This window comes from Mesoplodon densirostris, chromosome 8 (assembly GCF_025265405.1).
Source record: "Mesoplodon densirostris isolate mMesDen1 chromosome 8, mMesDen1 primary haplotype, whole genome shotgun sequence".
Lineage (NCBI taxonomy): Eukaryota > Metazoa > Chordata > Mammalia > Artiodactyla > Ziphiidae > Mesoplodon > Mesoplodon densirostris.
Window position 1 is genome coordinate 56562422 of NC_082668.1, and position 14798 is coordinate 56577219.

Here is a 14798-nt window from a genome sequence, read left to right on the forward strand (position 1 = left end):
ATAATGAGGACAACCAGAAGGAAGAATTCTGGTGTGAAATGTCTTTCTTTAACCCATTCTGTAGTACAAGAGTTCAATCTTGTTTTCTTTTTCAGGTTCATTCTCTTCACTCAAGGCCTATCTCTCTAGTTTCCTGAGATGTTTTCATGTGGGTGTGGTGTTGCCTGGTTAATATCCAGTCTTAGTACATGAATCCTGAATCATGCAGTAATCTTGACCCATTGCAGTTCACAGCAGTTTTTTGTTGCTGTGATGCCATAGCCCTTAGAAGTTTATGTTATTGGCTGTCAGTTAAGAGCCCTCCTCTGATTTCTCATCCCTTTGGGGATTTCCTAAATTGGTGGGGATGATTATACTGGCAGCCAGTAAGCTCAATAAGGAGAAGTTGGCAGTTTTGCTCTTCAAATTTAAGACTAACCATTCTCATCATGTTGGTTTTCATTTTGGTGTGAGGTTAATTTAATTTAAAAAGAAAGAAAATGACCATATGCTTAATACTTTTTAGTAATGCTTACATCACTTAATGTTTCAGACAATTAAATATACTACTTATAGCAGGATGAATATGTTGTGGTAGAGAATTATAACCAAAAAGGTATGTGTTTAATGTATGTACACATATCCTTTGAATATTAAGGGGATGATATATATGCCCATCCTTAATACTCTACTAATATATTACTGGGCACTGGCAAAAAGACCTCCATGCCTTACCACTAACACTGTAAAGCCTCTCCCTTTTTTTTTCAGGCTTGAATGTAGAAGTACTTAAAGGATTTTGGCATGCATCTTGTTAATTCTATAGAATTATCCACTAAATAAAACTTTAATTAGTTTGGTTTCAGAAGCCTGAAAAACAATGATTTTCATTCCAATTCCTTAATGGCACAAAAGCAGATTTTAATTCCAATTCCTTAATGGCACAAAAGCAGTTTATGTAATGGTAACTTGTTATATAAAGCGTGAGAATTTGATGGCTGAATAGAACATTTTTGAGGTTAGCTGATATTTATTGCAGTATCAGTATTGACTTATCGAGGAAAAAAAGAGCAGAACTTTTTCATCATTGGGTTATTATTCTGATCGTGTTGTGTATTTAATTTACTTGACTTGAGCTTATTGATACTTTTCTAAGTATTGAGTAGTTATTATGCTATAATTTTAAATTAACTGATATAACTTACAGTCTGAGATTTATTTTCACTTTACATCAAATTTTTATTTCCAAATTCATCAAATGAAAATGTTTTCTTTTTCTATAAAATAGGGGCAGCAAAAATAAAGTACTTTTGGTGCTTTAACATCTGACCTGATTTAAAGGTGATACTGTAACTCAGGTCACATATGAGATTTTGTAAAGATTGGTCTTTTTGTGAAAGTATGATTTTTTTTTTTTTTTTCCTTTTTGCGGTATGCGGGCCTCTCACTGTTGTGGCCTCTCCCGTTGCGGAGCACAGGCTCTGGATGCGCAGGCCCAGCGGCCATGGCTCACGGGCCCAGCCGCTCCGCGGCATATGGGATCCTCCCAGACTGGGGCACGAACCCGTATCCCCTGCATCGGCAGGCGAACTCTCAAACCACTGCGCCACCAGGGAGGCCCGAAAGTATGATTTTTGAAAACAGGTTTATCAGTAACTGTTGATTTTTATTTGATTCTGCTGAACTTTTTGTCTGTTTTAGGCAGCTAATCCAGGTTGTTTTCTGGAAGATTTTGTGAGGTGGTACTCACCCCGGGATTACATTGAAGAGGAAGTGATTGATGAAACGGGCAACATGGTTCTGAAAGGAGAACTGAGTGCCCGAATGAAGATTCCAAGCAATATGTGGGTAGAAGCCTGGGAAACAGCTAAGCCAATTCCCGCTAGAAGGCAAAGGAGACTCTTCGATGATACACGGGAAGCAGAAAAGGTAACTGATGTTTGGGTATACTGCTAATTGTTGTTCTAGTATTTTAAAAACTATGATAGATATGAAAGCTTTGGACATACTTGAGAAGCAAAGCATTGAAATGTAATGAACCTTTTACATATTGAATATTCACATTTAAGATTTTAGAACTGGTTACAGGTAGTCCAAAGAATAAGACATGCATATTTTACATAGAATGTTTACCATTGGACCATCTCACAGCATATGTCAAAAGCCTTAAAAATGATCATGTCTTTTGACCTAGCAGTTCTACTGCCAAAAAAATGTATTAAAGGAGTAATGAGAGATACATAAAGATCAGTGTTCAAGAATGATGTTCAAAAAGTTTCGTAGTGAAAAAGTAGATACAGCCAACATTTCCAAAAATAAGGCTTTGTTTAATAAATTATGATATAATCATTTAGTAGACTACTTTGCAATTATTAAAAAAAACATTTGGAGTTCTGGAGAACATTGGCAGCCACCTGATATCAAGTTGTCCCACATACCCTTCCACCCACCCAACTCCCAAAAAACTCCATGAAATTAAGTGGAGTACAAAAATCCATGCTGTCAGCATTACTACAGTTAGAGGTTACAGTGATCTTTGAATTAACTAAGTAAGTAGAGAAATAAGCCAGATTCCAGTGGATTTCCCACTGTTGTAAGCCTGTGGGTGTAGAGAGTATGGACAGGGAGTCTTAAGAAGAAATGCTGAGGGATACAGAAGACTTAAATGCAGTCCAGTCACTCCAGAAAGATTGCTCCTAACACTAAGTGTCAAAATACTCAACACAGGTAGGGCTTGAGAGTTAACAGCACTGGCTAAGGGAAGTGGCTTGACAATAAGCAGGACCAGAAGTGGACACTCAGAGAGACTGTGCCTTAGGAAGAACCAGGTAGATAAGTAGGAATGATACACCCCTTGGAGATAAAGCATTGATGGGAAAGAAGGAAACAAGGGGAAGATTAAAGATTCTGTAGGAATGAAGGAGAAATAAGACATATCAACCTCTCTCATCTCCCACCATCCATTAAAGAAATTATGCAGAAGAGGGCACTTTTGAACTGTGACATGACCTATAATAGTAAAGAGCAGACCACATCTATATAAAACTACTATAAAATATGGAAAGCACAAATTGGATCATTTCAGCTAATAAAAACATTTCCCAGAAAACTGACCACAAAGCAGAAGAAAATTGTAACATAACAGTCCAAACTGAATCAGATATTCTCAAACAAGCATGGGGGATATGAAAAATGATGTTTAATTAGAAATACTAAAAACAAGAGCACAAATGAATCCAAAACCCCACAAAGAAATGAAACTACTGTTGATTTAACTCAGGATAGAAGTATAAGAAAAAGACAACCATATCAAAAACAAAGACTAAATTACATGGCACCCACAGAAGAACAGGTTCATATTTAAATTTAATAAAAGGCATTGAGGAAAAGCAGCAAAACAGCCAAGAGAAAGAAACTGAGATAAAGGAGTAAAGGGACTGGGGAGAAAATAGTAAAAATGAAAGATAGGAAAAGTAGGAATAATACTCATTTTATTAGAGTCCTTGAAGCAGAAAAATTAGAGCACTAGAACAGAACTAATACTTAAAACTGCAATTTAAGAAAACTTTCTGATTATGAAAGAAAACCCAATTTTACACATTGAAAGGGCTCACTGGGTACAGGGGAAAGTTGACTAGGAGTAGCGAACTCCAAATTATATCACTGTAATACTACTAGACCTTAAATATTTAAAAAACAAAAACAAAAAACTCAGACTCTGCAGGCAAAAACATGAAAATAATTTACAAGGGAAAGAGAATGAGAGAGTTGTCAGATTTCTCAACAGCAGGGCAGTGTGGAGCAGAGTTTTCAAGAAATATAAGCAAAAAATACACACTAAAGATTTTACGTTCCACCAAGATGTCCAGGTAGTCAAGGCTATAAAAAATGTTTTCTCTGAGTTTTTGCCCATATAACTGTATACGTGTGCCCTTCCTGAGGAGTCCACTACAGCTGCCCCAGTCCAATAGAACTTCCTGCAGTGTTCAGAATGGTTATAGCTATGCTGTCTAAAATGGTAGCCCCTGGCCATATGTGGCTTTAATGAGCACTTGAAATGTGGCTTGTATAACATAGTAACTGGATTTCTAAATGGCTGCATTTGGCTAGTGGCTGCCTTATTGAACAGTGTAGTATAGGAGGATGAACTTACCCAACCAAGAGATGACTAGGGAAACTTTGGCAAAGGGCTTTTGGGTGAGCATTTCATTTATTTAATTTTAGAGCTAAGACTAAAACTAGATGGGGACATGGGTAGAAGAAGATGTAAAAACTGTATATTAGGGCAAAGTAGAGAGAATGCAGCTATAAAAGTTGGGATGGAAAAAGAGAAGGAGGAAAGTAGAATGAAATCATTGACTGTTACATAGATAATAAGTGGTAAGCAAAGGATACCATTTAAAATTATCAGATCAGTTCATAAAATAGTTAAAGATATAAGGGAATTAAGGGCAGCATAAAAGGTATTAATACAAGGTTATCTACTAGAATAAAAATATAAACCTTCCTAAGTACAATGGAAAAATTATTCAAAAGCAAAGAACACACACCAAATAGAGTAACACACATAATAAAAATTATATCACATGCAGAGTAATTACAGTATAAGATAGTCATATAAAACCCAGCTCTCTGCTGTAAACAAGGCATTCTGTGATTCAGAAAGGCTACAAAGTAAACAATGGACAGAGATTTACCAGGTAAATGAAAACATTAAGAAAGCAGGAGTTTTAATCCTGATGCCAAACAAAATAGAATTGAAGCAGAAAAGCATTAAATAAGATACACGAGGATGCTTTATAGTCTAAAAATGATATTTCACAATGAGGATATATAGTTGTTAATGTTTATGTACTAGATAACACGGTAACCATTTGTATAAAACAGAAACCATGGGACATGCAAAAAGAAATAGATGAAAACACACTAATAACAGAGGACTTTTAACACACTCTTAATACAAGACTGGTAAACAAAACTAAGAAAAGATCTAAACAAGATAATAAGGTTGATCTTTTAGATGTATCTCAAACACTGTACCTTGATAATAGAAACTGTACTTTCTTTTCAAGCACACATGGAACATTCACAAAAACTGATAGTAGGGACTTGCCTGGTGGCGCAGTGGTTAAGAATCTACTTGCCAATGCAAGGGACACAGGTTCAAGCCCTGGTCTGGAAAGATACCACATGCCACAGAGCAACTAAGCCCGTGCGCCACAACTACTGAGCCTGAGCTCTAGAGCCCGTGAGCCACAACTACTGAGCCTGTGTGCCACAACTACTGAAGCCCGCGCACCTAGAGCCCATGCTCTGCTACAGGAGAAGCCACCTCAGTGAGAAGCCTATGCACCACAACGAAGAGTAGCCCTTGCTCACTGCAGCTAGAGAAAGTCTGTGCGTAGCAACGAAGACCCAATGCAGCCCCCGCAAAAAATTATATAAAAAAAACCAAAAAACTAAGTATTAGGGCACAAAGAAAACATCAGTGGGTTTCATAGTGGCAATAAGACCAATACTCTGATCTCTGCACTAAAACTAGTAATTAAAAATTAAAAACTCTAGGCCTTCCAACTGGAAATTTAAACAGCACTTAGGTGAAAGGGGAAATACAAAGAGGAACTATAGAATTCCTGAAAAATAATGATGATGAAAGTACTGCAGATCAGAGCCTATAGGATATATTTAAGAAGAGATCAGGGCTTTCCTGGTGGCGCAGTGGTTGAGAGTCCGCCTGCCGATGCAGGGGACACGCATTTGTGCCCTGGTCTGGGAAGATCCCACATGCCACGGAGTGGCTGGGCCCATGAGCCATGGCCGCTGAGCCTGTGTGTCCGGAGCCTGTGCTCCGCAACGGGAGAGGCCACAACAGTGAGAGGCCCGCATACCAAAAAAAAAGAAAGCAACTAAGTCTCTGCGCCACAACTACTAAGCCTGTGCTCTAGAGCCTGTGAGCCACAATTACTGAAGCCCGTGCGCTTAGAGCCTGTGCTCCGCAACAAGAGAAGCCACCACAATGAGAAGCCTGTACACCACAACTAGAGAAGGCCCACGCACAGCAATGAAGACCCAGCGCAGCCAAAAATAAATAAATAAATAATAAATTTGTTTTTAAATTTTATTTATTTATTTTTTTGCGGTACGTGGGCCTCTCACTGTTGTGGCCTCTCCCGTTGCGGAGCACAGGCTCCAGACGTGCAGGCTCCGCAGCATGTGGGATCTTCCCGGACCGGGGCACGAACCCGTGTCCACTGTATCGGCAGGCGGACTCTCAACCACTGTGCCACCAGGGGAGCCCTAAAATAAATTTATTTTAAAAAATTATTAAAGCAAAAGAATGAAAATTATTGGATTAATAAATTCCTAACTCAAAAACCTAGAAAAAGAACAACAAAGTAAAACCAGTTGAAAATTAAGGAAAGGCAGTCATAAAGATAAAAAAAATAGATAACAGTGAGGTAGAGAACAGAAAAACAGATCAAATTAATAAATCTGGTTTAAAAAAATCAAAGTAGATAAGCCATTAGCTACCTTAATCACAAAAGAAAGGGAAAAGCATGCATATGCAAAATAAATGAAGAAAAGGGCAAATGACTATTGATTCAGAGGAAGTATTTTTTTAAACATACTGAAAATTTGAAAACTGAGATGAAATGGATGATTTCTTAGGAAAATTCAGTGTACCAAAACTGACCCCAGTAAAGACAAATTATATATAAACAGTCCAGTTTCCAAAGAAGAAATAGAGACAGTTATCAAGGAATAACCCTGTAAAAAAGCACCAGGCCTAGATGGTTTCACAGGGGAATAGAGAGACCATGTAGTTCCAATGCTGCACAAATGGTTTCAATGCATAGTAATTGAAGGAACTTTTCCAGTCTTTATGAAGTAACGATAACAATGTACCTAAACCTGATAGAGACAGCATACAATAAAAAAGTTTACAGGGCCTCCCTGGTGGCGCAAGTGGTTGAGAGTCCGCCTGCCGATGCAGGGGATACGGGTTCGTGCCCCGGTCTGGGAGGATCCCATGTGCCGCGGAGCGGCTGGGCCCGTGAGCCATGGCCGCTGGGCCTGCGCGTCCGGAGCCTGTGCTCCGCAACGGGGGAGGCCACGGCAGTGAGGGGCCCGCATACCGCAAAAAAAAAAAAAAAAAAAAAAAAAAGTTTACAGACCAGTAATAAGAAATTAATGCAAAAATGCTAAGTGAACAGACTCTATTACCACTTTAAGAAAATAATACAAGTTGATTGAATGCAAGGATGATTATTTGGAACTCTATTTATACAGTATAATTGACTGGATTAACAAGTCTAAGTAGAAAATTGTATCATCATGAAGCAAAGGCACAGGAGCTAAAAAGAAAAAGACTGCAGATTATGTGGCAGTATACTGGAAGAAATCTAAAGAATCATTGTTAAAACTAATTCAAGCAAAAGAATTCAGCAAGGTGGCAGGATATAGAGTTAATATACAACTAGTAGCACTCCTGTACACAAATAATAGCCATTCTGAAGATGTAAATGTCATTATCTTTTCACTATAAGAAGAAAAAAAGCCATTAAAATACTTGGGAATAAACTTTAACAAGAAATCTTTGAAATCTGAATAAAGAAAACAAAATGCTCCTGAAAAACACAGTTGAACAAATAGAAAGATACTCCTTGTTCGTGGTTAGGAAGTCTCAATATCATTAAGGTCAGTTCTACCTAAATCAATTTATAAATTTAGTGCAGTCCCAATTAAAACACTAAAAGGCTTTATTATGGAGCCAGACAAGTTGGTACTAAAGTTCATATGGAGAAATAAAAATGCAAGTTAGGACTCAGGGGTTTGGAGAGTAGACGTTAATGGATTTCTTTTTGGGGTGCTGAAAATGTTATAAAATTGATTGTGGTTTTTGGTTGTACAACTCTGTAAATATACCTAAAACCACTGAATTGTACACTTTAAGTGGGTGAATTGTTTAAAAAGCACATGCAGGAATAGCTAAGAACAGGTTGAAAAGAAAGAGCTATGGGGGAAGGGAGGGAAAGGGCGGCAACTAACCCAACCAGATTTTAAAGCACAGTACAAAGCTTCACTATTTAAATAATGTGATACTGGCGCATAAATAGCTTAGTGAAACAGAATGGAAAGTCCATAACTACATGTGGAAATCTAGTATATGATGAAGATGGCATCTCAATCACTGGGGTATAGATGGCCTTTTTAATATATGGTCTTGAGATAACAGAATAACCTTTTGGAAAAAGATAAATTAGATCTCTCTCATATACCATAGACAAGAATGGACTGAAGACGAAGCTGTAGGAGCACTAGAAGAAAACATGGGTGAATTTCTCCGTAACCTGAATATAGAGAGAGGAGTCAAAACCCAGATGCAGTTAAAAATATGATTGATAGAATTTGTTTTAAAAAAAACAACTCTTGCATGACAAAAAGAAAAGTAAATTCAAAAGACAAATGATAAACTGAGAGAAATATTTGTAAACTGGGAGAATATGTATTGCAGATAAAGGGCCAAAATACTATAGAAAAATGGTCAGGAGATATGAGTAGAGAACTCACCATGAAAAGGCTAATTACCCTTAAACCTATCAAAAGATGTTCAACTTCATTCATGATAAGAGAAATGCAAATTAAAACTGTACTGAGAGAACCATTTCTCACAATCAGATTGGCAAAAATTCAAAAGCTTGATAAATATTCAGTGAGGCCATGAGGCACCAGGCCCTCTCATACAGTACTGGTAAGAGGCTAGATGGTACAAGCCCCTGTGGAGGGGAATTTGGCAGTATTTAACAAAATTTACATATGCATTTACCCTTTCACCTAGAAGCAATCCCATTTCTAGGAATTTACCCTAATATTTTCAACAGAACAAAAATACAGATGCATTAAGTTATTCATTGCTGCATTACTTGTAATTACAAAATACTGGAAACTATCTACATGCCCAAACTTAGGAGCTTTGTGGAATAAACTGTGGTTCATCTACATAACTGAGTACTATGTAGCGGTTTAAAAAAAAAAAAAAAGGAGAAAAACCTTTATTAACTGATAGAAACCAGCTTCTAGGATATGTTTTTAAGAGAGAAGTATAAAAGTGTATAAAAGTAAAGTATAAAAGAGTATCAAGGAGTATAGTAAAGAAAAGTATAAACGAGTATAAAAATAAAGTATAAGAGTATAGCTTCATTTTGTGTTTAAAAAACGGGGGGGCAATTAAGAAAACATATCTATTTATGTTTACAAAAAGAAACTCAGGATAAACCAGAAAACACTGAAATTAGTTACCCAAAATGGTTGGGAGGGGGAGGGAAAGATAGAGTGGGAGGAATATGGGGGGGGTGACACTTAGAAAAGAGTGTGCTTTTTTTCTGTATACATTTGACTCTGGAAAAATGTAATGGTCTACATTCAAAACTTAAATCAAGAAGAATAGAAAGAGGGGAAATAACCTAAGACTGAAAGCAAGCTGAGATAAACTAGCTGTATTTCAAACGAATAACATCTACACTGAAAGGGGGATGGAGTGGGAGGAAGAAATCTAATTCAGGTAATTTATGGACAAAAGTTATGTTTGACTGTGTACCCTCAGGTGTGGTGGGTGGTGGGAGACCACAGGAAACCAATCTTAAACTCGTACTTTCTAGGTTTGTTTTTATAGTGATATGGGTAAGCAATTCTGAAACTTGTAGATGGATTATTGTTTGAGCAAATGAGTAATTTGGTATTGTTGGGAGCCAGAATTCTCATTGTGGAAGTGAGATGCAAACGTGGAATTGAGGAAGGCAAAGAAGACCCAGTGGCAGTGATTGGAATTGGAGGTATTGGTGTGGACTCATAGGTTTCTAAAATACGGATAGGTATGTGGGTATGTACATATGTACATATATAAGCATACATTTCCTAGCTCACTTCTGTAGGGATCTAGAAGCAGTGACATCCTGGTAGCAGTGAGCACATATATTTTGATTTCTAGAACATTCCTTACTAAAAGGAACCATGCTTTCTTCAGAGAAATGGCTGATTTCAGGATTGGGGCAGGGAAGGTGTAAGATGTATGGAAGATTGTGTGTTGCCAGAAAATAAAGAAGTGTTTTTTAAAAAGATGGGGGCATTTCATAAGTAGCTAGGTTGAAGGGGCTCTTACTGGCCAAATCTGGACAATTTGAGTGCCAGATAAGGACAGTAATGAATTATAAACCATTGGATAGAAATCATAACCCATGGGTCCACATTGATAATATGTAGATAAAGAAAGAAATGGGAGAGAAGGGAGGGCATTTCAGCACAAAGATGAATGATAAATAGGATACATTGGAGTTGGAAACTTCATTTTACAACCATATTTATAGTAACTGGTTCAGGTAAGAATCATCAATAGATATTAAGTCTAGGTGGAAATCTGGGTGAAGAGTGTCATACTTGCATGGTTTTAAAGTGGCTCTTTACAGATTATACTTCTGAACTGCAAGGGAATAAATAATAAGTATGCACTGGAGAAATGGGACAGTACCTTGACTGAATGATCAAAATGAATATCACCAATAAGGGGCAGATTGTCTGCATTGAGATGTGATAATCTGAAGGATCCAACATCAGTTATGTACTGTGTGGTCCAAGAGTGCATAATCTGCATCTAATAATGAGGAAACATTAGAGAAACCCCAAATGAGAAACACTCTGTTTTAAAAAGAGCTAAAAAAAGGGCTTCCCTGGTGGCGCAGTGGTTGAGAGTCCGCCTGCCGATGCAGGGAACACGGGTTCGTGCCCCGGTCCGGGAAGATCCCACATGCCACGGAGTGGCTAGGCCCGTGAGCTGTGGCCGCTGAGCCTGCGTGTCTGGAGCCTGTGCTCCGCAACGGGAGAGGCCACAACAGTGAGAGGCCCGCGTACCGCAAAAAAAAATTAAAAAAAATTAAAAAAAATAAAAAGAGCTAAAAAAAAAAATACACACAACTGTGGGAGAAGATTAAAGGAACACAGGAACCAACTGAAAGATTACCCAGTGGCCAACACTGGAACAATTTGAGCAATAATAAATAAAATAGTATTGGATTATAATCAAAATATAAATATCCTTGAGTCTATAGTGATATAAATAAATTATGGAATAAATTGGAGAGGAGAGACAAATCTCCCATGCATAAGAACTCTAAATCTACTCTGCCATCAAGGAAGTGGAGCATACCTCTGCACTCCATAAGTGTGGGCTGTGCACGGTACAGTGTGCAGCGTAGGGGAAATGAGTAGCTGTACAGTGCAGAAACCTGACAAACACCACCTTAGCCAGGTGAGCAAGGGTGGCAACAGGGATAAGTCACATCTTGATATGATATGATGAAAGTGGCACTCTACCTCTTTGGTCTTCCTCCCCAAAACATATAACCGCAGTTTAATTATCAGAAAAACAGCAAATAAGTCATAATTGAGGGACTTTTTACAAAATACCAGACTAAAATTCCTCAAAACTGTCTAAGGCCAGTAAAAACAAGAAAGTCTGAGAAACTGTCACATCCAAGGGGAGCCTAGAAACATTACTACTAAATATAATGTGATATCCTGGATAGGATCCTGGAATAGGAAAGGGACATTAGATAAAAACTAAGGAAACTTTGTACACAAATATTGAGAGCCTCATTATTCATAATAGCCCCAAAGTGAAACTAATCCAAATGTCTATCAACTGATGAATAGATAAGCAAAATGTTGTATATCCATACAGTGGAATATAACTCAGCCATAAAAATGGAGTTCTGATATATGTTGTAACACGGATGAACCTTGAAAGCATTATGCTGAGTGAAAGAAGCCAGAAACAGAAGGCCACATATTACATGGTTCCACTTACATGGATTATCCAGAATAGGCCAGTCCATGGTGAAGGAAAGTTAGTTTAGTAGTTGCTGGGGGATTGAGGGTAGTGACTGCTTTTGGCCACTGGGTTTCCTCTTGGGGTAATGAAAATGTTCTGGACTTAGATAGTGGTGATAGTTGCATAACCTTGCAAATATGCTAAAAACCACTGAAATGTACATTTTAAAGTGGTGAATTTTATGGTATGTAAATTATATCTCAATTTCTTAAAACTAAGGAAATAGGAATAAAGTATGGAATTTAGTTCACCAAAAAAGGGAGGATGACTATACTCAAAATGTCAGTGTTATAAAAGATAGACTGGAAAACTTCCAGATTCATTGAGATTAGAGAGGTGTGATTACTAAAGCCAACGCATGATCCTTAACTGGATCCCGTATGGTGGTGGGAAAAGGTTATAAAAGACATTATTCAGTCAATTGACAAAGTTGTATTAAGGATAATAGCTTAGATTAAAATTATTTGATCAGGGCTTCCCTGGTGGTGCAGTGGTTGAGAGTCCACCTGCCGATGCAGGGGACACGGGTTCGTGCCCCGGTCCGGGAAGATCCCACATGCCGCAGAGCGGCTGGGCCCGTGAGCCATGGCCGCTGAGCCTGCATGTCTGGAGCCTGTGCTCCGCAACAGGAGAGGCCACAACAGTGAGAGGCCCGTGTAACGCAAAAAAAAAAAGTATTTGATCAGTGTTAATTTAGTTTAACTACATTCTTAATTTTAGGAAATATAGATATTTGGAGTTAAAGGGACATCGTATATGGAACTTGATCTCAAATTATTCAGAAAAAAATGTATGTGTGTATATATTGTATGTACTTACAGAGGAGGAGAGATACATGTGATAAAAGAGATGAGGTAAAAGCAAATCAATGTACGCAAAGAGTGTACAAATATTTTGTATTCTTGGAAATTTGTTTTTCTGTAAGTTAAGGAAAACAGCGTTTGGAATAGTGTTAACAAGGATGTTCAACAGTGGGAACTCTTATTATTACTCTATATAAGAATGTAAATCTGTTCAAGTACTTGGTAAAATAATTTGGAATATGACTTCAGTATTTGAAAAATAATAATTTGGCATTGTCTATTTTTAGATAGATAGCCTGAAGAAATTCCTCTACATGTGCACCACAAACATATGAAATAATGTGATAGGAACATTATTTTAATAGCCAAAAAATGGGGGGGCATTTTAATACAGCAGTGAAAATGAGTAGACTAGAGCATGTATCAGTATTAACATCTATGCATCTCAGAAATAATGCTGAATGAAAAACAAGTCACTGAGGAGCATAACCAGAAGCAATACATGTATACAAAGAATTAAAACCAGACAAAACTAAGCAGCACATTGTTTAGGGCTACGTACATATGTGAGACAGCTATGAAGAAAACCGAAACAATGATTAGTAGTTTATTGAGGGTTGGAGTGCGTGAGGGAGGGAGTCTTGATCAGGGTGGGCACAAGGGGGACTTGGAAAGTACTGGTGATCTGTTTCTTAAGCTCGTTGGTGTATAAACGAGTGTTTGTGTTTTCTGTATTTATAAAATACTCTGGTATGTGTATTTTAAAAGTTTTTTAATTTTAAAAACGTTTCAAAACGCAAAACCCTCCAAGGCAAATAATTTTAAATCATACATCATTAAATGAGCAAAGCAAGTTATGAAATTGTGTATGAGTTTTTGTTAAGAAATTGCATATGCATCTGTATCTTTGTGTTTATAGAAATAAGTCTGAGAAGAAAAACACAAAACTGTGTTGTTCCTTAGGAAGTAGGATTTCTAGAGAACTTTTGCATTATACTTCTTTGTATTTACTTATGTGCTTTTGAGATCTGTGAGCATTTATCAGCTAGGCTCACATTTTGAGATTATATTTCTTTTGTCTTTACTGCTGTTGAATAAAGAGCTTAAAGGTAGGGTCCAAGTGTTATACATACTTTTCTGTGTTTTTTTTAATCAGAAAAATAATAAAACAATTTCCATTTTAGAAAACATAATAAAACCAAAAAATTTAGAGGAGGGTCACTAGCAACGTTTAGAAATCTTAACTGAGGAAGAATGCAGGTTACAAAACAGCATTTTACATACTTAATATTAGTTCACTTAATATATATACTCAAAATCTTAAAAAATCCTGGAATGAAAATGCTCCACCACTAACAATTATTATTTCTAGGTGGTATAATTTGCAGGTGGTTTTAATTTTCTTTGTATTTTCCTAATCTGCATGTATTACATATGGAAGTAGGAAAAAAATTATGAGAGTATTCACCATCATTAAGGACTGAAGTTCTTAGATGATTTCAGTAACATTATTCTTACCTTTGGGAGTAGTAGCTACTTACCTGAATGAGCAGCGGTAGGTACTAAGAGAAGAGAAGAGAGCTTATCTCTACCCTTGTTACAGATGTGAGTTCAGTGGTACTCTTTTATCGGGTTGGCCAAAAAGTGCCTTCGGTTTATCTTTTTGAGCAAAGAACTGTTCCAGGTGCCTTTTACAGTCTTCCAGGGAATTGAAATTTTTTCCATTAAGAGAATTTTGTAAAGACCAAAATAAATGGAAATCCAAAGGTGCAATGTCTGGTGAATACAACCGATGAATCAGAACTTCCCAGCCAAGCTGTAACTGTTTTTGCCTCATCATCAAAGAAACATGTGGTCTTGCATTATCCTCATGGAAGATTATGCATTTACTGTTGACTAATTCTGGATGCTTTTCGTTGAGTGCTGCTTTCAGTTGGTCTGATTGGGAGTAGTATTTGTTGGAATTAATCATTTGGTTTTCTGGAAGGAGCTCATAATAGAGGACTCCCTTCCAATCCCACCATATACACAACATCACCTTCTTTGCATGAAGACCAGCCTTTGTTGTGGTTGGTGGTGGTTCATTTTGCTTGCCCCATGATCTCTTCCATTCCACCTTGTTGTATTGTTTC

At 37.3% G+C, this 14798-nt stretch overlaps 1 protein-coding gene across 2 annotated transcripts in view; it reads left to right on the plus strand.

The window, feature by feature from the left end:
- Window positions 1-14798, plus strand: part of RAB3GAP1 (RAB3 GTPase activating protein catalytic subunit 1) — a 126026-nt gene that overhangs the window by 102850 nt on the left and 8378 nt on the right. For both annotated transcript variants that reach the window (XM_060105909.1, XM_060105910.1), the window contains one exon: window positions 1681-1908. In XM_060105909.1, coding sequence (XP_059961892.1) covers window positions 1681-1908 — 228 coding nt within the window. The remainder of the gene's footprint in view (window positions 1-1680; window positions 1909-14798) is intronic.